The sequence below is a fragment of the Triplophysa dalaica genome, chromosome 16, assembly GCF_015846415.1.
Source record: "Triplophysa dalaica isolate WHDGS20190420 chromosome 16, ASM1584641v1, whole genome shotgun sequence".
Taxonomy (NCBI): domain Eukaryota; kingdom Metazoa; phylum Chordata; class Actinopteri; order Cypriniformes; family Nemacheilidae; genus Triplophysa; species Triplophysa dalaica.
The window spans coordinates 18,860,586-18,884,162 of NC_079557.1; the positions used below are offsets into that span (position 1 = coordinate 18,860,586).

Consider the following 23,577-nt stretch of genomic DNA (forward strand, 5'->3'; position numbering starts at 1 on the left):
ACAAGAGGTGGGAGTGAGACAGAATGTGTTATTTACTGCCGGGGGCCACTGGGGGCCTCGGGCTCCTGTGTAAGATTGGCAGCTGGTGATTAGTTTTAAAGTGAGTGCACTAACATTCTCTTGTCATCAATCTCAGCTGAGAGGGCTGGAGGGAATGGAGATAGCGCTGCCCACAATGCAATAAATGAACCAAGCGAGAGAGTTTAACTATGTTAACTAAAGCAATGCAAAATGGATTTGAATCCAAATGTGCTAGCATAAAGGCAGGCTGTTTTGGCAGATTTCAATTTTAGCAAGTTATATTAAACGCTATATATAGATGTTCATAGTGGTGGTTCTTAATTGGTGGGCCACAGCCAAAAACTATTATAAATAAGATTACATGCATCAGATGTTTTATAAGATATTTTACATTGTACTTTTATTCAAAACGAATTGAAATTATACAGGATTGAAAAACATTTTCCTCACAAATCTATCCAAACGTTGTCTTTAAATCTAACTGCAGTGTTAATGCTAGCACACTAAAATCTTCTCATACATAGCAATAAAAATGTATAAGCATTATATTGAGGCGGATTCAGAACATTAGCCTAGCAACCATGCTTTCCCTGAGAATATTTTGGAGATTCAAACGTATTCCACCTTTCAACCTCAGTGGGCTGATAATTGGATGTGGTCACACTACATCATAGAAGTGGATTGTGATTTTTGTAACACAGGCCTCCCAGAAAGCGTAGAATTATTGGTAAGTTTAGGACAGCAGGATAAAAGGCTCTTTGTGTAAAGAGCAGTTTTCAGCTGTCACAAGAACACTTCAAATACCATTTTACATGTGAAATCAGAGGGGTGGTTAAAATTCTGTGTTATATAGAAAACACAGATAACTGGCCTTCTGGCCTTTACTGCTAAAGAGCACCGAACAAAAAGAACAAACCTGGAGAAGTAAAAACATTAATTTAAACTCAGTATACTGTAAAATCTGATGGTTAGTGTAATTATACTGTATATAGTGCAGCACTGGGTAGGGGCTGGCTGAAAGAAACAACACGACACAACTCAGCTGCGTTTTAGTAGCCTGGCAGTTTTTTGCTAGTGGTATTGTGTGACAAAGTGTTACATCATTGTTTTTGTCTCATTGAATTGTGCATGCAGCCTCGCGACCAAGCTGGTAATTATCAAAAACATTCTCCTATGTCCCTTTTATCTCAAGTATTGTTAGGAAGTGGGATTTTATAAAGCAGTTTGTGCTAACAGGTAACCACTTACAGACAGCTGTGTCACTGCAGGGTCATCGCTTGGATTCCTGAGGCACAGGATAAAATGAAGTACTTAGCAGTGATGGACACAGTCAGTGGATATACTGTATATGCTGATCATTTATGGGTCTCCAACGCATATTTTTAAATATTTTGCTCCTGTAGACAACCCAAAATAATCAACTTGATGTTGCTATTTATTAGTGAGCATTCTTTACTGTTGCTCTGTACAGTAAGTGTTTCTGAAATTACAATTGATTAAAACTTAATTAATCAAATTTAGGGAAAATGTTTCACTCTATCCAAGTACCATGTTGTTATTGTGCCAGAAAATAAAGCTGTTACATGAATAAATTAACATGACAGGTTTGGTCTGTTTTTCATACTTCTGTGGTAAACTATATTCAATTATGAGTGGCGTGCAGATTTGGCAAGAAAAAGCTTCTCCAATCACAAAAAATGCAGAATTTTAACTATATGATTTTTTTTGGGGGGGGGTTTATGTATCACCCTGTGAAAGAACCAAGGAACCATCATTTTCTGGCCACTTCACAGGTATGTAATATGTAGCCTGTCACTGTCCATAAGAAGTACAAATAACAAATCATATTTCGATTTGTAACCTTACATTTAAGAAGAAACATCTGAGACTAAGTTAAAACTTGAACACAACTGAAACCGCCTCTAAGCCTGTAAAAATCTGTTTCTTGCATTGTCCAGTATTTACTATAGTACTTAGAATTCACTCACAACCTCGAATTCTGCAGACATTTAGAAAATGCCTTCTTGCTAATTTTGTGGGTGTGTGATTGATATGCAAATTTAATTTACTGGACAGGACAGGCCATTAAAACAAAAAAGAGTATGCCCAAAAAAAGAGCAACGAGGAGAATCTATCCATTCTCATTCCCAAAGAATTCCCTTCTGCATGTTTAGCAGATCAAATTACTGATCCTCCTTCCAAAATCTCAGGTAATAGTCTACAAACCTTCTCTTGGTTTATAGAGGAAGAGCAATAGTTTTTAATGAGTAATTCCATTTTATCTATTGCATTTAACATCATATATTTTTAATTAAAGGAGCCTGGGAAACGTCTCTCCACGGATTCCTTTAATGTATCAAACTGGGCATTCGAGCACATCTTTTACTTCATTCATGAAGTTTCACTCATAAGTTTTATCCTACTTTCGCATATTTCAAACATTCCATAGAAGAGAGAAGCCAATGCAGTTTCCTTGAGTACTTTAAACTTTTAAATTACATTTCATTTCAATATGATGGAAGCCATTGCAACACACCGGAATTCAAAATGCAACATATGCATTTCAATCATTTACAAACTCCCTTAAACAACATTTTTTATCTATTATCTCAGGGGTTCCCAAAGCAGGGGTTTCGGGGTGCTAATTTTTTTTAATAAAAAAATGCCATATGTAAAGTAAGTCGCTGTGGTTAAAAGCATCTGCCAAATGCGAAAATGTAAATGTTTGTATACTCTAACCACCTTCTAGGATAGTGGGGGTCTCGAGTCACTGGCACTGTTATTAAATATGACTGAATACTAAAAATATTCAAGTAGAAGCTGATGTTCTGCTAAAAGAAAGTAATGCCAATCCAGACGTGCATCAATTCCAAATTTACAACAGGTTTATAATTTAGCTTGTACAGTAAATTACAAATAGTGTCAATGTCACATTGTTAACCGTATTAGCAGCAACAACTGTACCAATGTATCACAAGGACTCTTGAATTTAATTATGTTATTTAGCCTGATGCTGGTTGATGATTTTACATTTTACGGTAACATTTTTATATTTGTTTCATTCCTTAGGCATCATATTTATCACAGGAGGCATTCGTACTTTAAAAAGTAACTCTGTGTTTGTAGAATGAAGCCTGGTTTGCATCTGCGAGTTGAGATTGGAGTAATTAAGCTTTTAGTTGGCATTCATCATCTAGACAACACAAAATCAACTTAGTGTGCTTCTTCAAAAACCATGGAGTCCAAGAAAATGTTCTTCCCAGATGGTGGTGTGTGTAATGATTTTTTTTTCGTTCTGAGAATGGCTTCTTTTAAGCGTTCACATTGTACTACCATAAAATTGTCAACATTACAGTGGGGAAAATAAGTTTTTGACACATCAGCATTTTTATCAGTAAGGGGATTTCTAAGAGGGCTATTGACACAAAAATTCCACCAGATGTAGCCATCAAGCCAAATATTGAATTCATAAAAAGAAATCAGAACATATAAGTATACAAGTTCAGTCATAATAAATAAAGTGAAATGACACATGGAATAAGTATTGAACACATGAAGGTAACAAGGTGCAAAATGGCATAGAAAGCCAGGAGATCACCCCAAATCTGTCAATATTGACAGAGAAACCCTGCCCCCTATCAGTACTAATTGATATCAGCTGCTTTAGTCCCAATTGATGGCCTATAAAGGCGTGTCATTACCTAGCAGGCACACAGGAAAGACTTCATGATGGGTAAAAGCGAAGAACTCTCTGTAGATCTTCGTAATCTTATCGTTGAAAAGCATTTTGATGGGAATGGTTATAGGCGCATTTCCAGAATGCTTAATGTTCCTGTGAGCTCTGTGGGCGCCATTATCCGGAAATGGAAAGAGCATCAGTTCACCATAAACCGGCCACGATCAGGTTTTCCACGTAAGATCCCTGTCCGAGGAGTTCAAAGAATAATCAGGAGAGTTCTCCAAGAGCCAAGAACCACTCGGGCAGAACTTCAGGAAGACCTTGCATCAGCAGGTACTGTTGTTTCCAAGAAAACTATAAGCAATGCACTGAACCGCCATGGCATCCATGCTCGCTCACCACGCAAGGTTCCATTGCTGAACAAAAAGCATGTTGAGAATCGGTTAAAGTTTGCGAAAGAGCATTTGGATAAGCCTGTGGAGTATTTGGAGACTATAGTATGGTAAGAGGAAAGCAAAATTTAACTTTTTGGCAGTCATTCTACACACCATGTTTGGAAAAGAAATGGCACTGCCCACCACCACAAGAACACCATACCAACAGTTAAGTTTGGGGGTGGAAGCATCATGGTTTGGGGCTGCTTTTCAGCAAGGGGTACTGGCAGACTTCATATTATTGAAAGCAGGATGAACAGAGAAATGTACCGGGACATTCTGGATTAAAATCTGCTGCCATCTACCAGAAAGCTGAAAATGAAAAGAGGGTGTACATTTCAGCAAGACAATGATCCCAAACACAAGGCCAAGGACACAATGAAGTGGTTTCAAAGAAAGAAAACCAAGCTGCTTGAATGGCCCAGTCAATCACCTGACCAAAATCCTATAGAAAATCTATGGAGAGAACTGAAGATCAAAGTTCATAAAAGAGGCCCAAGGAACCTTCAAGATTTAAAGACCATTTGTGTGGAAGAATGGGCCAGAATTACTCCTGAGCAATGCAGATGACTGGTCTCCCCATACAAGAGGCGTCTAGAAGCTGTAATCACCAACAAAGCCTTTTCTTCAAAGTATTAAATAAAGTGTGTTCAATACTTATTCCCTGTGTCATTTCACTTTATTTGTTATGACTGAACTTGTATACTTAAATGTTCTGATTTCTTTGTATGAATTCAATATTTGGCTTGATGGCTACATCTGGTGGAAATTTTGTATCAATTGCCCACTTATACTTATTTTACGCGTTGTATGTACTGTAGTAAGGCTTTGTGACTGTATAGGACGCTTCTATAAATGACAGTCTCACATGGTCTTTAAAACAACAGAGGCTAATGGCAAAACCAAATTGGCTCCCCAAAGTGGTTACTGTGATATGGACTTTAAATGAACCAAAGAAAATACCATTGGAAATACCTTAAGCAAGAAATGAAAGAATGGGTTTATATGGCTTGGATTCCTGTGTGATTTTACTCATTCATTTTAAATGACAGACAATTTTGGAACATCCTAAAAACTGTCATTTATTAGCATAAAAGCAGAAATGAACAAAGCCGTCATTCAAACCTATTCAAAAGCCAGAAGGACGCAATTATTTCTCACTGGTAAATAAACAAACAAACAAACCAAAATGTGAAATTAATTCGTGTAAAAGCATATTTAGCATATTTGACGCAACACAAGAAGAAGCTGTTGTTTAGCTGTAGTTAACTTTTAACATTTCGGAGGACGGGCTTGTATGAGGATGAGTAAATTACATAAAATGACTACTATTTGACATAAACCGTTATCGTTTAATCACTTTCAGAAAAAACTGACTTGCATACAGTCGTGTATAATAATCTTTTCAACCTCATGTGGATCATTCTCATTGCAGCCCAGGTGCAATTGTTTGTCACACAACCATCTGTTCCCCAGTTTGTTTGTCGGAAGTAGAAACAGAAGGGTTGAGAATCAAGAATTGTAATTGTCAAATTGTATCTTTGTTAATGCCAGAAACGAATGTTCTTCATGGTGTTCTTTTCCGTTAACGGTTCCTGAACATCTGCATTCTTCTGGCTATCCAGATGGAGCAAAATGCTGAGAGTTCCTGCCTATTTGAATCTAAAGCACCACAGCTGAAGGTTGTGACATGAGAGAAGGACTAACAATACTCCGCAAAGTCAGTGTAATCTAAAAATGACTCATGGTTCTTTAATATTAATTATGTTTCTTTACTTGTCTTTACTGTACAGTATATACTATAGTACTACATGTGGTAAAATAAAGTTAGAAAGAATGCTTTATTTTGATTGCTTCAGATATAAATCCAAAAGAATCAATGCAAACCTACAGCAATCATACAAGATTAACCACATGAGCTGCAGAATCCATGAGTATAACTGCTGAAGCTCAAAACTTTTAATTTATCACAGATGAAAAACTTGCCAATGACAATTTTGCCCCGTGGCAAATTGTGATCCTCTATTCTACTGTTTCTTGTTGGTGTGCCAGTCGGGTCAAGGAGTTTGCAACACTAGGCAAAGCTCTTCTAAATACACAATCCCCTTCTTTTCATATCTGTTAAGCTCATTTCAAACCCATTCAGACACTATGGATGAAATGAACTCCACACCTTTAGGCGAACTATCATGTCCTCAGAAGACAACATACAATGTTTACCTATCTTGCATTTTACATTTTAAATACATTATATATCTGTTGTACCAGAACTCTAAGTTAAAGTAGAATTATATTACAAATAACGTATTTGTGACCTTGAAAAGCACACAATATTTGCTCTTTAAGAAATGTTATTTGTTTTTAAGGTTTATTCCATATTCCATGGATTACTGAAATATATTAATAGTTTACTAGCCTGTGAGAAAAAATTGTTAAATTTGGGCACACCTGGCTACGTAGAGCTGAACACAGATGTCTACCAATAAAGTGTAATGGACTCTGTAGTAATTATGCAGGGAAGGAAGACTTCAGTACCAGGATGTTTTGGACTTATGTTGCCTGGTTTCAAAGACTTAAGTCTTAAACCAAATCCCAGACAAACTAAATGTTTGAACTGTTTTAATTGAAAGAGACTTGTTTTGTCCTAAAATTCTAAGAAATGTTTTCTTTGCTAAGGTATGTTTATAAAAGCTGTTTAAAATACGAGAAATCGAATGCTTTGTGCTGACTTAAAGGGACAGTTCACCCTACAATAAAAATTTGGTCATTGTTTACTCACCCTCGAGTTGTCAACTCTGATCTGTATAAACGTATTGGTTCTGACGAAGACAAATATACAGTTGAAAGAAAAAGTATGTGAACCCTTTGGGCTTACTTGGATTTCTTCATAAATTGGTCATACAATGTGTTCTGATCTTCATCTTAGTCACAACAATAGAGAAACACAGTCTGCTTAAACTAATACCGCACAAACATTATACGTTCATGTTTTTATTGAACACAACATGTAAACATTCATAGTGCAGGGTGGAAAAAGTATGTGAAACCCTAGGCTAATGACTTCTCAAAGAGCTAATTGGAGCCAGGAGTCAGCCAACCTGGGGTCCAATCAATGTGATGAGATTGGATGTGTTGATGAAAGCTGGCCTGTCCAATAAAAAACACACACCAGTGTTGAGTTTGCTGTTCTGAAGAAGCGTTGTCTGATGTGAACCATGCCTCGAACAAAAGAGCTCTCAGAAGACCTACGATCAAGAATTGTTGACTTACATAAAGCTGGAAAGGGCTACAAAAGTATATCTAAAAGCCTTGATGTCCATGTGTCCACGGTAAGACAGATTGTCTACAAATGGAGAAAGTTCAGCACTGTTGCTACACTCCCTAGGCGTGGTCGTCCTGTAAAGATGACTGCAAGAGCACAGCGCAGAATGCTCAATGAGGTGAAGAAGAATCCTAGAGTGTCAGATAAACACTTACAGAAATCTCTGGCACATGCTAACATTTTTGTTGACAAATCTACATTAAGGAAAACATTAAAAAAGAATGGACTTCATGGGAGGACACCACGGAGGAAGCCACTGCTGTCCAAAAAAAAACATTGCAGCACGTTTGAAGTTTGCAAAAGAGCACCTGGATGTTCCACAGCACTACTGGCAAAACATTCTGTGGACAGATGAAACCAAAATTGAGTTGTTTGGAAAGAACACACAACGCTATGTGTGGAGAACAAAAGGCACAGCACGCCAACATCAAAACCTCATCCCAACTGTGAAATATGGTGGAGGGGGCATCATGGTTTGGGGCTGCTTTGCTGCCTCAGGCCCTGGACGGATTACTGTCATCGATGGAAAAATGAATTCCAAAGTTTATCAAGACATTTTGCAGGAAAACTTAAGACCATCTGTCCGCCAACTGAAGCTTAACAGAGGATGGACGATGCAACACTACAACGACCCAAAGCATAGAAGTAAATCAACAACAGAATGGCTTCAACAGAAGAAAATTCGCCTTCTGGAGTGGCCCAGTCAGAGTCCTGACCTCAACCCGATTGAGATGCTGTGGCATGACCTCAAGAGAGCGATTCACACCAGACATCCCAAGAATATTGCTGGACTGAAACACTCTTGTAAAGAGGAATGGTCCAAAATTTCTCCTGACCGTTGTGCAGGTCTGATCTGCAACTATAGGAAACGTTTGGTTGAGGTTATTGCTGCCAAAGGAGGGTCAACCAGTTATTAAACCCAAAGGTTCACATACTTTTTCCACCCTGCACTATGAATCTTTACATGTTGTGTTCAATAAAAACATAAAAACATATAATGTTTGTGCGGTATTAGTTTAAGCAGACTGTGTTTCTCTATTGTTGTGACTTAGATGAAGATCAGAACACATTTTATGACCAATTTATGAAGAAATCCAAGTAAGCCCAAAGGGTTCACATACTTTTTCTTTCAACTGTATATATATTCGGAAGAATGCTTGTAACCCAACAGTTATCGGGCACCATTGACTACTATTAGTCACGATTATACTTGATTGGCATGAAGTCAGACATAATTAAACTCTTAAATTCATAATTCTTCATGATACGTGCCCTTTCACATGTATTAAACATTTAAAAAGCTGGTATGTCCTCCCAAAATAATTCCGAAATCATTTTTTCCTTTTCTTCCCACCTTAGGCCATAACAACACATGTCACTGTAGCCAGAGACTGTTCCCTTTACAAAGCACTGGGTCTTGCGTACCCATTAACTGTACAAAATATTCTTGTGCAGTTTTCCCAAGCAAATGTAGTCCAATGCTGTTGATTTAGCTCTTCTCATGCAGAGCTTAAAGTGACAGACACTTTAATCACAGTGAATGTGGCTGTGAGACCAGTAAGACAAGTTTGCCACTGAGAAGCAGACAGGATGCAACCGGGTTGTCGAAAACATCTCAGTGGTGCATTAAGGGAGAATCACTCATTCTCAGATTCTCTTATTCCTTTCCTGAAACTTTCACAATGCAAGTTTAAAAACAACATGAACAATCTAGCAGAGTTAAACGGAGTACAGCAATGTCATGTGTTCAATTCCCAGCACTAGCATTACTTATGTTACAATATGTTCCAATGCATCACACAGCTTACTGAATCATGCTACTATTTCAAAAAGATGAGAGAGATTTGCTTTATTTAGCCGTTCAGTTTATTTAGTTATATTTTGTAGTTTAATGAAGGATTTTATTTGCATTTTCTTTCTTTGAGAACTGACTGTAATGATTTCTCTTAGAGAAACTCTTCCTGAAGATTCTATTCATAACATACCAGCTCAAAGAGAATGAGAGACATACACAACTAAACCATCACAATTCACCCTGTAGGCACATTTATAGATAGGTACAGGTGAGAAACATTGATAAGTGACAGGACCCTGAGAGTGACAGAAAGGAGAATTAAGCAGGTGAAATGAAAGACTGAAAAGACACTGAAGGCCACAGAACAAAGCAGAATACAATACAGTGAAACAGACACAGCAGAGACATTCAGACAATGAAGGACATGCAGCACATCATAGTGCACCACAGTGAAACAGACACGGCAGGGACATTCAAAAATACTTGAAGAAGAAATTGTCCACGGTCGTTTTTCATCGTAAAGTAAAAATCAATAAAGAAAGACTATTTGTCCAAGGCTTTTTCCTGCTCGAAATATACCCATCTTTATATTTGAGTTGTCCTTAAAGGTGCAGTGATTATTTGTTCCCATGTTTTGAAAGTTTAAAATCGAGAAGACACATGAGATTAAGACTGCTGTCATATTAGTTGCCTGTTTTTGTTTCACATGGAGAGGGTCACTTCATGGGGTCCAACACGCTATGACCTGTGGATGTGTTACGCGATAATACAACTAACTGACACTTTTAGTTGTGAATTAAATGCATCTTCAGAGTCTGCATGTGGTTATGGTATTACTACATTATTAGCAAACATTTTTGTGCGCAACATTGCAGATGCTTCCGTATGAAATCTCATGCAGGCCGGTTTATTAAACAATGCTTAAATGCTTGCATGAAACCTGAATGAAAATCAGTGTAGTGTATCTTACGAGCTATAATGTGACTAATAAATATGTTTACTTTAAGAGATTTCTTCAAACCCCAAAACACTTCCTTTTATATTCTCCCATTTACGGCCCTTATAAATATTTATCTTAAGCTTTCTTTAATGCATTCTCCAATAGTTCAGTCCTGTTATCCCCTGAATTCTTTTGTCTTTCAGGGTGAAGCATTCAGATGCTGAGTGCATGATGTAGTAAACAGTTAACTGTGGCACTTTTACGTGCAACCGCTGTTATCTGTAATGAAACGCCCACTGGAGAGTCTCTGTTTCGACACTGACGGATGCAGTAAAAGAGGACATGGTGTGCGCACAGCGGTTTAAGGCACAGTGCAGCCGTGTCGTGTAAACACAACAATCCCCACTGTGTCTCAAGAGCATTGATGTAAAAGGACAGCATTCATGATGCTTCATCAAAGCGGCATGTGACAGAGAGGATATTAATGGTATGTTAGTGAGAAAAATTGACCGGCTGTGGACATTATCTGCAGGATTACTATTAATTAATTGGCTTTGATATCATAGCCATAGTCCAAAGTTATATTCTCATTTGAGTAGGAGTAACGTTTTTCATCAGATGAAACCGTTAAACTAAATCTTTGCATACAATACAATACATACAATATGTGTAGTTCAGTTATCCTCTGTGCTTTTTATTTGATTCATGTAACTAAACTTTAGTCTGTCAACACAAGGTATGTCTTTATTTCTGTAAAAAGTTTTTCGCATTATTCCAGTAGTCTTTGCATGCATAAACAAGAAGGCTCTTAGCAGTCTGATTTATCATTGTCTCAATGGGAATCATAGATTATCAAATTGCATACATTTGACACTAATTGGATTTTCTGGCACAGTCAATGCTTTTGATCTTGCGATTGCTCTAGCTCCTCAACTTTAGATGGTCCAAATATTCATCATGTGTAGGAGCTGGGACAAGATTTGACAGCCTGTGTTCATGTGTCTGTACTGGGGACAAAGCCAGTATTGCTACCAAACTCATTAATACTGCTGCATAATAATGCGACTTTAAAGTGCATTTATGAATAGGGAAACAGATCTATAATGCAATAGCGATGCTTAGAACAGAAGGTCCTTTAAAATAGGACCTGATCAAATAGTAACCAGTGATTTATTGTAACTGACTGTACTTAGTTGAAATCACTGTACAGTTACAGTACATCACTTTGATATATACTGCCCTGATTCATGCAGCATAGTCTCATTGTTTATACGTTGGTATTTGTACGTACATTTTACAAGCACAAAACATACTTTTTTTGCTTCTGAAACGTCAAACTTGGACGTGAGACAATTTATAAAACTTAAAACGTTGCTTCAGGTTATTTGCTAAAAATATGTTAAAGCCACAATATGGAATAATAAAATAATGGCCCGTCTCTCGTCTCCCTTGTATTTGTCACATATAATTGACTTTATATTCTATATTCCGCACTAAAATATGTAGCCAGTAACATTACTTGTAAATACTGTTGGTCCCGTCCAATTTACTTTTTTAACAACAACGACTGTTTTAAACATGTAAAACTGTGTAGCATTAAGCTCCCAAATCAATTGACAATGTCCAATATCATTCATGGGCTAACGTAGCATTACATTTCATGTTTCTTGCTAGCTAATTCATTACTATGGCATAAATTAAAATGCATTCATTTCCTAATTACTAGAGGGGAAGGGATGGATAGGGATGATGGGGAAAAACACTCACTCCTACGTACCCCCTCCTCTAGGAACACCGCCTGGTGTTCCACATAGAATCACCCCTAACAAACGGATTCCAGAGGTGGGCTGAGTGGGTCAAAGACCAAGATGGATCGAGTTTGGACAAGGGCCAAAGTGGAATTGGCTCGGTTCTTGAGCACAGTGGTACAGGGTTAGCCGTGGGCCACAGTGGTGCAGGCTTGGTAGGGGTAAATGGTGTTGCAGGCTTGGCAGTGACAGCATTTACAGAACTCGCAGCTTCACTGTAGATGTTGCGCTCTGACTCGTTGTTGGTGTCCTCGGCTGTCGGCTTGAGCAGACTCTGGCTTTGCAGGTATGAGGTGATTAGGCTCTAGCTTGACAGTTATGACTTGAACAGGCTCTGGCTTGACAGATGTGGCTTAGGAACACTCTGGCTTGGCAGGTATGGTGTGAACTTTCTCAGAAGGCTTAGGTGTGCTCCCACGGTCTGTAGCAATCTCTGGTACAGATGAGCAATGCACAGCCCTCACACACAACAAAGTCACTGTCATGGTTCCACTACCATGTCATGTTTTATTCCTGTCTCAAGTGGAGCCATGCCATTGCCTGATGGTTTTGTGTGACAAAGACATAGTTCTTTCTCGTGTCTCGTCATTGTTCCCTGCATCACGTTCCTCGTCAGCCTCTCCTTAGTGCTAATCCCCAGCACCTGTTTCTTGTTAACGATCCTTTGTCTGTTTCCCCTATAAAGAGTCCTCATGTTTATTGTCCTGTGCTCGTGCATTGTTTCTTGTACATGTTCTTGTTTGCGTAGTTGTCTGCTGTTTGCTTCACGCCCTCGTCTTGACTTGTTCCTGTCTCCTTGTCCAGTAAGTGTCCGGAGAAGAGGCTGCTGGCTCCCTTAGGGTTTGCGGACATGGTCAGGTACGTGGCCAACCGCGGCGATCCCGGGGGTGGGGTTCCACATGGGACTTTCACCTCACGGTCGAGCGCTGCGGAGGGTCTCGTCCTGGCCGCCGCTGCCCTGGGGGAGTCAGTACCCTCTGGCTCGAGCTCCACGGCCGCCGGTTCTTCTGGTGGAATCCGAGATGGGTGGGTGGCTAGAGACTCGGGGGCGACGTCGCAGGAGACCTCCTTCCCGGTACTCCCTCGGTCCCCCACTGGCCCGGCTGAGTCAGCCGTGGGCCAGACCGACCGAAGAGGGAGGAGAAGGCCAGGTGGAGGTCGTCCCAGGCCTAAGTTGCTGTCCTGCAGAGCAGGGAGTTCCCGAGTCCGGTGTTCCCGAGTCCGGAGTTCCCCAGTCCGGTGTTCCCCAGTCCGGAGTTCCCCAGTCCGGTGTTCCCCAGTCCGGAGTTCCCCAGTCCGGTGTTCCCGAGTCCGGAGGTCCCCAGTCCGGTGTTCCCGAGTCCGGAGTTCCCGAGTCCGGTGTTCCCGAGTCCGGAGTTCCCCGTTCCGGTGTTCCCGAGTCCGGAGTTCCCCGTTCCGGTGTTCCCGAGTCCGGAGTTCCCCAGTCCGGTGTTCCCCAGTCCGGAGTTCCCCAGTCCGGTGTTCCCGAGTCCGGAGTTCCCCAGTCCGGTGTTCCTGATCATTCTGAAGCTGCAGGGCAACACAAATTATTCGACTGGCTGAGGGCACCATGAACACATACACACTATGGTGATACAGACAGCAGCCAAAAGGGTGGAAAAGTACATTTAAAGCTTCAGGTAGCCTTCTAAAAAGGTAAAACGTCAAATAACTTTTATGAAATGATGAGTGATATATTTATGCTGCTTTCAACTCATTCAGTCTTTTATAGACTCTCCACTGGAAGCAAATAATAGACAGAGATACTTTTACATAGCCAAATAACCAACAAGATAACATTTCCCTCACAGTTTAAAACGAGGAATTGTCATTTGTAAAGAAAAATATATATCTTAATTAGCAGCCGGTGTTTTCTGACTAATTGTGGTCTTTAAACTTAAGCCTGGATAAGGCCAAGCTTTTCTCTGGAAAGAAAGATAAAGTTGAATTCATTAACTAAGAGTCAATAAATGAAGAAAGCACAGAAGATCAAGGAAAATGCCCTACAACTTTCCCCGCTCTATCCTAACCCAAGCACATCCTCAACAGCCCCCTGCCTAACAGCATGCCATTATCTCAAGTAGCATTGTGCAGACATCAAGTGGCTTCTTGCCCAACTCGTGTCATGAAGATGAATGCAATACAGCTGCCTGATATTTTGTGACAACCACTGATTGTTAACCAGATGAAGGGGGTGTGATGTCAGATTTCAGTCTGATGCATGAGGAGGAAAGGTGGTCCCTTGTAGTAGCTCTGAATAAATCCGGCTTTGTGAGAAACAGGTCTACAGCGATGAGTTAATCCTCCAGAGACGCAGCAGGGAGAAGACAGCTCAGTTTCTGCTGTCCTGGAGGGGGAAGGGTAAGAATACATCCAAAGCTATCTTTAAAAGGCTGCAGAAAAGAGATAATCATTTTTGTTTATTAGTCATTGCTCTAGAAATGCTTAAGATTTCATCCAAAGGTTTAAATCGGTCTGAATGCCAAAGTTGCAATGGGTGGTGCTCCTTAAGATATTTAATTTCTTTATCTTTTTTTTAAAGTAAGGATAACTCTACTCTCTGTCTGACATGTTTAAGTAGACAACTGTAGCGATTTTAGCTGCATGTTAAAATAAGGATAAGTTTAACTCACCAAATAAGATTCTCCACCAGATCTATCAAGATCACATACATGAAATGAGTTATTTAAAACGTCAATTTCAGTTAAGGAATTAGTTTAGCTCAAAGGAAAATACGTATAATAATCATCATTACACATACATATTTTACAATTCTGATTAGCAGTATAGTGATAAAAATCCTATATGTATTCGTCCAGCAAATGCATCAATGATTTTATACACTAACGTTATATCATGACCATAAGTAACGTGACAGTACCAAACAGAATTAAGAGCAGAGGTAGCATAGATCGAAACACAGTTTAAGTGACCAGTTTGTGAGCGTGAGCACAGAGAACTCATCACAAATGCCTTTATGGTTTTTATTAAACTCTACTCTACATGGCAAACATAATGACGACAAACAAATACATGAAACACAAACGCGCTAGGAAGTGCAGAGAGAGAGGGAGAGTGAGAATGAGAGAGAATGAGAGAGAGAGAGTGAGAGGGCATGGCCGCGAGGCAGGTAAAACATGTCTAAAAACAAATAAAATCATCTTTAACAAAGAGGCACGCTCTTAACGCAGCTATTCTAATTTATATAATCGGATATGTCCAATCTCGGTGTTGGACCAATATCCGTATGCGCGTGGATGGAAATCTTGAATGGTTTCAGAATGCAGTCCTGTTGAAACGCTGAGTTTGGGTTCTGAGTCCAAAGTTTCATGGCCTAATCGGACTCCCCAGAGGGGAGCCCCAAGCCGGGGTGTCCGTTGGATTGTCCTCCGCATCCTCTCTCTTTCCCTTCCAATTCCTAATTCCAAAAACTATACATTCGAAGTTGATCGGTGATGGTGTTTTAAATGCATACCTGCCCTGCTCCCAGATGGTCTACTGGCCAATGCCATGAAAGTGATAAGTTTGCCAGAGAAAGTTCCTTTGTTTCTCATGGGCTTCATTTGCATAGCTCTGACAGGATGGTCAGTTTGCATTTAATATCTAAACTTAGTTATGGACATAGTATGATGCATCCTATGTTTTTATAACATAGCTCATCATATAGGGAATTCAAAGCGGTGTAGTAAAAAAATGAAACATGCAAGGCATTGAACTGTGAATCATCCTAACGTATGAATATATCAAATGAACCCTAAATCAAAACTTGTATATCTAACAGTTACAGACTATTTAAAATGGCATGAGCGCCAACACACAACCTAGACATTCAGATAGATTTACAGAAAATGATAGTTTAAATCACATAAGTTCCTATTTGTCAGAGAAGTTTCTGGTTAGCCTCAGATGTTAAGTTAGAGATGAGACAGAAACTTATCACCAATGCTTTGAAGCCTATGAGTCCTACATATCCTAAATATCCTAGAGAGAAACCAAATGGTTATCACACTCTCGGTGAGAGTTCAAAACCTAAAACCAGACCCCATGGAGCCAGGTTTGCTATGGTCTTTTGATGATGGTATCTAAAAACCAGGTCAAAAGCGAGTGAGGCTTTTCTCTCAATGATCCAGTCACTACACAACCGTTAATCCAGATTCATTTGACTAACTACCATTTTCCAGAAATGAATTGTTTTAAAATAAATAATTTTATTAGAGGTAATACCTGAACTAACATGCCCCTCCCTCTAGGTTTTACGCTGTCTGTAAATGTAAGACAGGGGATACATGAAACATATTTGTCAGTTTGTATAATCATAGACTTATTAATGTAAGGCATCGCACTGGGATGAATTGTAAATTGCGCAATAATTGCACTTCAAAAGTTTAGCCACAGACTTAAACATAATGCATGTTACCATGGGACAAGTGTGATGCAATCACTAGCTAACCTTGCCAGTTGAAAGTTTTATATATATTTTATTTTCCCATCATAATCATGTAAAGCAGTACACAGTAATAAACTGTTTATATAGAGAAAATCCTGCTTACATGTACTACAACATATAAAATAATAAATATATTTATAGGTTTCACACAAACACCAAATGCCTTGCCCAATAAAATTACACTGTGTCATGAACGTGGGTGGTGAGGACAAGGACAGAGGACCCAGACGGGTTTACAAGACATTTAATGAAATATAAATACAAAACAAACACCCACAAGGGAGAAACATTACAAAACATGGCAACGAGGACATTGAAAAAATAAACTAGAATAATAACAACACTTGACATTTAACCACAATAAAATGACTAACTAAAGCACAGGAACTCACCACAATGACTCCAACAATGTACCAGCACAGGACAGAAAACACAAGGGCATTATAAAGGTAACTATATCAGGAAAGGGCAGGTGTGGGGCATGAGATCATAACGAGCACTAACAAGGAAACATGAGGGCAGGAACAATGACAAGACCGGAGAGAGAGTATGGCAACCCATAAGTGTCAAAACTGTCTCTCTCCACATAAAACATGAGGTTCTGTCATGGTCCTGCCACTAGATCAAGAAAAACATCACAAGATGGGACAGAATCATGACAACATTGTATGTACTGTAAATGTGATTTTTTTTTAACAAGTTTCAATCAGCAGTACTTGAGGAATGTTTATAATTGATAGATAATAGAAGATAATGACAATTCATTTAAACAAAGAAGTTTTACTCATGCCGGAACGTCAAAAAAGTTATAGTCACATACAAAACCATAAAGTTTAATGAAAAAAAACTATACAAATGTTGTGCTTTTACTCTATAATGCTTTTAATTCAATGCATAAACGTTCTTTCAATAATGTTCAAGACAGTACTAATTAAATGATTACATACCAAACTAATTAATTTCCTTAAATGTTTTAGTCTGTCAAATTTTTGCTTAGAGCACGAAAAAATAAGTGAAAGAAACAATGTAAATAATGAATGTGCTGTTCAGCAATAATATCCAGGGTAACTCAATCTGTTTCAAAGCCTATCTCAGTGGCAAAATAGCTACATCTTATTCTAATGATGCGTCAGTCTGTCTGTCTATCTCTCTTTCGAAATACAATATAAAAAAAAAACGCAAATTTTCTACTCAGATATATTGTATTTAAGAGTGTTTTGCAGCTTTTAAAGAGATCTGAGATAACCTCACCTTTCAAACCAAGTTAGGGTTATTAGTATAAAGTATTAAATTTAAAGTTTATCATATTATTAATAGAAGAAACAATGGGGTGTTGACACTTAACTGATGATTCTTTTAGGATTCTATATTCTATTCAGGAGAGGATTCTCCTAACCCATGAAAGAGGAACCTCTGAGCAATAAAATCTTCCTCTGGGATCTGCTTGGAGACTTTTAGTTAAAAGAGGCTTTTTCTCTGCCAGCATGACATCACCCCCGTCCTTACAGTGAGCTCCATATAGACATGGTTTACTGAGTCTGGTGTGGAAGAACTTGACAGGCCTGTGCAAAGCCTGCACCCCAATGAACACCTTAGGGAAGAAAGATGACCCCCACATGACCTCACCGATGTTTGGATGTGAGAACATCTCTGCAGCCCCATGCTGTCAGATTACCTAATTGCATACAGTGTTAAACTGTGATGATTTAAACATTATTAATTGTATGGATTGAATTAACTAAATGGATCCATGAATATCCACACTTTCAGTTATTTATTCTTAGATTGACTTTAGAAGCGAATGTAGCCTTTCATACATTAATATACTTACTTTTCAGATTATGCTGAATTGTTTATATTGGTGTGATGTTTGTGTGATCCTTTGGCAGTGTAGTGAATGTCAAATATCATTAAACAAATGCTTTGTGATGGTTGCCAGTAATTCACAATAAATGAGCCGAATTTTAAGACATGAACATTCAGATTCAGAGCCAAATATCGAGACATGAACATTCAGATTCATTTTCGTATTTATTTTAGGGTTCAAATAGGGTGTTCATGTTTTATAGTCTTTTCTAGAACATGCACAAGCTTCAGCGTTGACGTTCTGTTGAAATAGCTTGAATAATTTCAATGCATTATTGTGTTCACCAGTGTATGTTTTACTGAATGTAATATGCTGTGCTTGTGATTTTGCCTGTTTGAATAGGGCAACTAAACCTGTCCAAAACTCCAGCGGCTGAGTTTCATCATAGTTCAATATGATGAATGGGTTTTTTGAACAAACAACTTACATTTTACTACCCACCGCTTTGCCCCATAAACATCCAGTATGATATGACCATTCATCCACATCCCTTCCTCCTAGAAATTGGATTTAATTCACGGCATAGAAACGTAAACATGAACATTCCTCTATTTTAAAGGGCATTTTCAAGTGGATTCCCCCTTTCAAGGACAGAGTCTTTCAAAGAAGGAAAGACTTTTCTCGCAGCAGTGTGGGTAACAAGACGGACCGTTGATTCCAGAACCTCATTACACACTGCATGGCTCGGGTCCTTTGAATAAGAGGCCACCTCAATTCAAATAAACTTGCCTGCTCCCCAAAACGCTTGTTGTAATAATGATGAAACTAGCTCATATGTAACATCTCTACTCTATAGCTCTTCTTCTTCTTAATGTATGTCAGTTATGAGACTATCGGTACTGTAATGTCAGATTCTGCTCTGCAATGAGCTATGCAAATAATATCTTAACAGTCCAGTCAGAGGTTAATGGAAGTTGCAGCTTTTGGAATGAGCTCACTAGGTTGCAGCTTGATTTAACCATAAAGAGGGTTAGAGGGTAACATACTTGGTTTGGTTTAATGTGGCTCTCAGTTTCCCCAGCGTGAAGAGCAAGCAGACGGGGTCCATGAATGAGCTCTTTTGGCAACAATTCAATAGGCTCACCAGTCAATAACTCCAGCGGATGCAAGGGCATTGCAGAGTTGAAACGAAAAAGTCGATATTAAACAGGTTCTAAATGGAGGCCACAGTCACTATTTATATTAGGTTCGCATTCAAGTGTTTTGATGGTTAGATAATAACGATGTTATGGCAGCTTATGAGGTTGAAGGTTTTTGTCTTTTATTAAGAGATAAGCATCACTGTTTCACTCATAAATAATAGGATAGTCTCTTTAACACAGTACATGTGGTGCACTTTTTAAATTAGCCCATTTTTAAAGCTCAGTGCAAACCAATACAATTCTGTCCAATAAATGGGTGGAATTCTGAATTTCTACATCTTTTTCTGAGGATAAATTCTAAATGCGACTATGAGTAACTCATTCTGAATGCTTATCAATAAAAAGAAGAAATCAAAGGCTGGTCATTCATGTCCCTGCAAAATACACCCCAACTGAGAGTTAGTATTTAATTCGGCGTGCAATTTAATTGACCAGTCCAGTCCCAGTCGGTGTCCATTCCGGTACAGCCGGCGTCCAGTCCGTTGACACAGCCAGCCTTCCAACCCATGACTCAGCCGGTGACTAAGCCGGTCCCCAGCTTTGTCCAGACAGCACTTCAGCCAGCCTTCCAGCTGGCGAAACAGGCGGCCTTCCACCTGGTGACTCAGCCGGTCCCCAACCTTGTTCCACCCAGGACTTCCCCTACTAAGTCTCTTGAGCGCCCCCAAGGACTAAGACTGTTACCCCCGTTCCCAAACCCATTTGACTCCCTCCCATGTACTCTGGTGTGCCCACACCCCCCCATGTATTTTTTTTAGGCTACCCAAGGTTTTTGTTTACTATGTTGTCATAGTCCCAGTCTGTCTTGTCCAGTTTGTCACCTTGAGGAGCGTCAGGATATTGCTCCGTAAGGCGGGGGTTCTGTCATGATTACTCCTCCTCATCATGTCATTTCTTGTGGCAGAATCATGGGAGGATTCCCGGTTTTATGTGGAGAGAGGCATTTTGGTCCCTTTTGACCGTCCACATGCTCTCTCCAGGTCTCGTCTCTCTTCATTACTCTTCATTACTGTTTGTTAGTTAGTTCATGCCCCACACCTGTTTCCTCCTGATTTAGATCCCTATATATGCCCTTGTTTTTCTGTCTCGTTGCAGTTTGTTGTGCTTCCCATGGCTGGTTTTGTCTTTGTACTTTCTTCCATGCGTGGATGACGTTCTGTCATTGTTTACATGTGATATTCCCCGAAGTCAAGAAAGTCTAGTTTAGTCTTGGTTTTTGTAGTTATGTCAAGTGTTGTATTTAGTCTCTGTTAGTTCAGGTGTGCCTGTTTATTATTTTCCCTGTGTAACAAGATTCAAGTAGGGAAGGAGGCGGGAACCGGAAGACATTTTAAAACATTTAATAAAGTGATATAACAGCTGGCGGCCCCTCACGGACGACCGCCGGCAAACAACAACACAGTAAAACATAAATACATATACAAACACTTCGGGCCCGGACCTCTCTCATCAACGGTCTGGTCGCTCGTACCTTTTATATGCTCCCAATCTCCTATGTGATTCGAGCCCGGAGTGCGCACAGCTGGCGCTTATTCACAATTACTCACCGGTCTTGAACCACGGTCTCGCCCCGTCTACTCCACTACACCCTGATAATCGTGTCTTGTTTTCCCCATCTTGGGTTTTTTTAATTGTTTTTATTATTAAAATCTGTCTTGTTACCCCCTTCATCCCCACTGCCTGCTATTGGGTTCTTCGATTTATTTCATGAAAGGTCCGCCTGGAAACAACACAAAGCCGTCTGGTTTAAGAATTAAGCTGTAGTGTTTACAACAGTTGCTATAAGAATTCATCACAATCGACTAAATGTTTAATTCTTGAAAGTATGCTTTATTCACAGCAAAAACTTAGAATCATTTTGTTGCTGTTATCTTTTGACAGGTTCGTGAATGTAACTGTACTCTGTTACTGCGGGGACATTTCAACGACCCTAAACAGGACGCGGCACAAAAAGAAACATGGTTGGTTGCTTCACCTGTCATTCTTATGGCTTCTGAACGGGCCTTGGCCAAAAAATGTGCCGATAAGTGCCTTGGCCAAAGAAAGTTGCGAAAAGATTCAGACCTTCAGTAAGAAGGTATATAGACCTATCAAAGCAGACTTCAATAAAAAGCAATAAAGCAAAGAATTAATTAACTTTAATAAAACTAAATGCCATCAGATAATGTTTTCACTCCTAGTTCTGTAAAATCCTTATGATCCAAAATCTTATATTATATTAATTGTTTTTTTGTTGATCGATGCAAATATTCACTCACAGTGTAAACAGTCTTGTGAAGAAATCTAATGAAGAAACTTTTAAAGAACTATGGATCTGGTAAGACCGATGTGACATATGCAAGTAAAGCTGTTGACCCTGTGAATCATAAAGTGTTGGACCATCAAATACCATGTGATTTAGAATTAAATCATCTGAATGACATCTGACAGTTTGAAACCGCTTTTTATTTAAAAAACCCTCACATAAAACTGGTTTGCTCAACAACCAAGCAAGCACCATATGTATCCACAGAATAAAGCTATTTTTAGTGTGCGTTGGACTATATGCATAATATATACATTGTTTTGTCGTTTTTTTGGTCATTTTTAAAAACAACTTTAATAATTCTGAAGTTTTTTTATAATGGAGGTACTCATCTATAAATCATTTATATTCTTCGGCTTACATTAAGATAAGTATTTTTATTCTTTAAGGATCCTTCTTAATTGCCTCATTAATTCAAGCAAAGCCCACTAAGGTACAAGAGCTTTCAAAGCTCATTAAAACAGTGCCAGACTAAACATCAAACTCTCATCACAGAGCTTTGCAGTCAGCGTTTTGAAAGAAATCTTTTTAAAAGAAATACTTCATGGATTTTCACATGATTCTTGGTTCAAATGGTATACGTTCATCATAGGAGTACCTTGTTCTGATCTGAGTGGGCAGACAAGGGTGAACGTTGCATCTTAAACATGAACTTCAAAAAAAAAAAGAGGTTCAACATCCATGAACAGCTTTAAGGGATTTTGAAGTCAAGGCACCTCAACACTGTCAACTATTTTCAGATGAACCGAACATGTTTATACTGAGGAGAGAGTGAAGAGTGTGTTTGCCTGAGGTTATACATGTTTCAATAATTAATGTGTCTTGCTGTATTGTTGGTATCCAAATGAGAATAAACATGTCTAAGTGGATTTGTCCAAGTATCAGATAATATTCTTTATTGGGGCTGTTCTGAGCAATTTGGGGAATCACTTGACAGACCGCTGCAGTCTATGTAGAGCATTCCAGCTCATCTCAACTGGTCGTGTAAGACAAGGTTTGATTCCCAGGGAATGTAAATTTTAAACTTGATTGTTCAAATGCTTAGGAAAGAAGTTATTATTAATTAAAGTATTAAAATAAAATGGATACTCCACCGTAAAATGAAAATTCAGCCATGAGTTACTCATCCTCAAGTCCTCCAAACCTGTATTGTTTTTCTTCTTCTGTTCAACACAAATAAGTATATTTAGATTTCTGGGCCACCATTGATTAACTTTTTTATGTTCTGTTTAACACAAAAGAAGACATTTAGAAGAGTTAAGCAAAACAAATCGTTCTGTGGCACTTTTGGCAACCCCAGAAATTCCAGTTGCTAACATTCTTCCTAATATCTTTCTTTGTGTTCAAGAACAAATAAATGTATGCAGGTTTGGAATTACTTAAGGGTGAGTAAATTATGACATACATTTCAGTTTGGGGTGAACTATTCCTTTATATTACAGTTATGAATTTACAACTACCTTGTAAACAGACTTGTTTGTATACCAATATAATAGCACAATGAGACAAGTTCAGCTCTTTATTAAAGCTTTCAGTGACAGCAGCAAAACAAACACTTCCCCGCCGAAGCTCCGATTGCAATGCTTCAGATGTTCTACAGAACAGAACATAGCTAAAAAAAACTGCAAAACCTTAACAAAAACTTGTTCTGACCTTTGATGCATTTTCACTTTTGTCTGCATAGCCACAAGCGTGGTGCTGGTTATGCTCTCACTGATGAATGAGAAACTCTTTGTCGCTTTTCATTAAATGGCTTTGACTGGGCCGTCATTATCACTGAGGCACAGAGTGCAGGACCCTCCCGGGGGAAATGTATG

At 39.0% G+C, this 23,577-nt stretch overlaps 1 protein-coding gene across 1 annotated transcript; it reads left to right on the forward strand.

Annotated features, from left to right (window-relative positions):
* The first annotated feature begins 13,021 nt into the window (after positions 1 to 13,021).
* On the forward strand, positions 13,022 to 13,573 carry LOC130438505 (SR-related and CTD-associated factor 4-like). The gene has a single exon (XM_056770442.1). The coding sequence runs from the start codon at positions 13,022 to 13,024 to the stop codon at positions 13,571 to 13,573; it is 552 nt and encodes a 183-aa protein (XP_056626420.1).
* Positions 13,574 to 23,577: the final 10,004 nt, after the last annotated feature.

What these genes read in the sequence shown, in the direction of transcription:
- LOC130438505 (XM_056770442.1), top strand. Translation starts at nt 13,022, where the DNA reads ATGGGTGGGTGGCTAGAGACTCGGGGGCGACGTCGCAGGAGACCTCCT.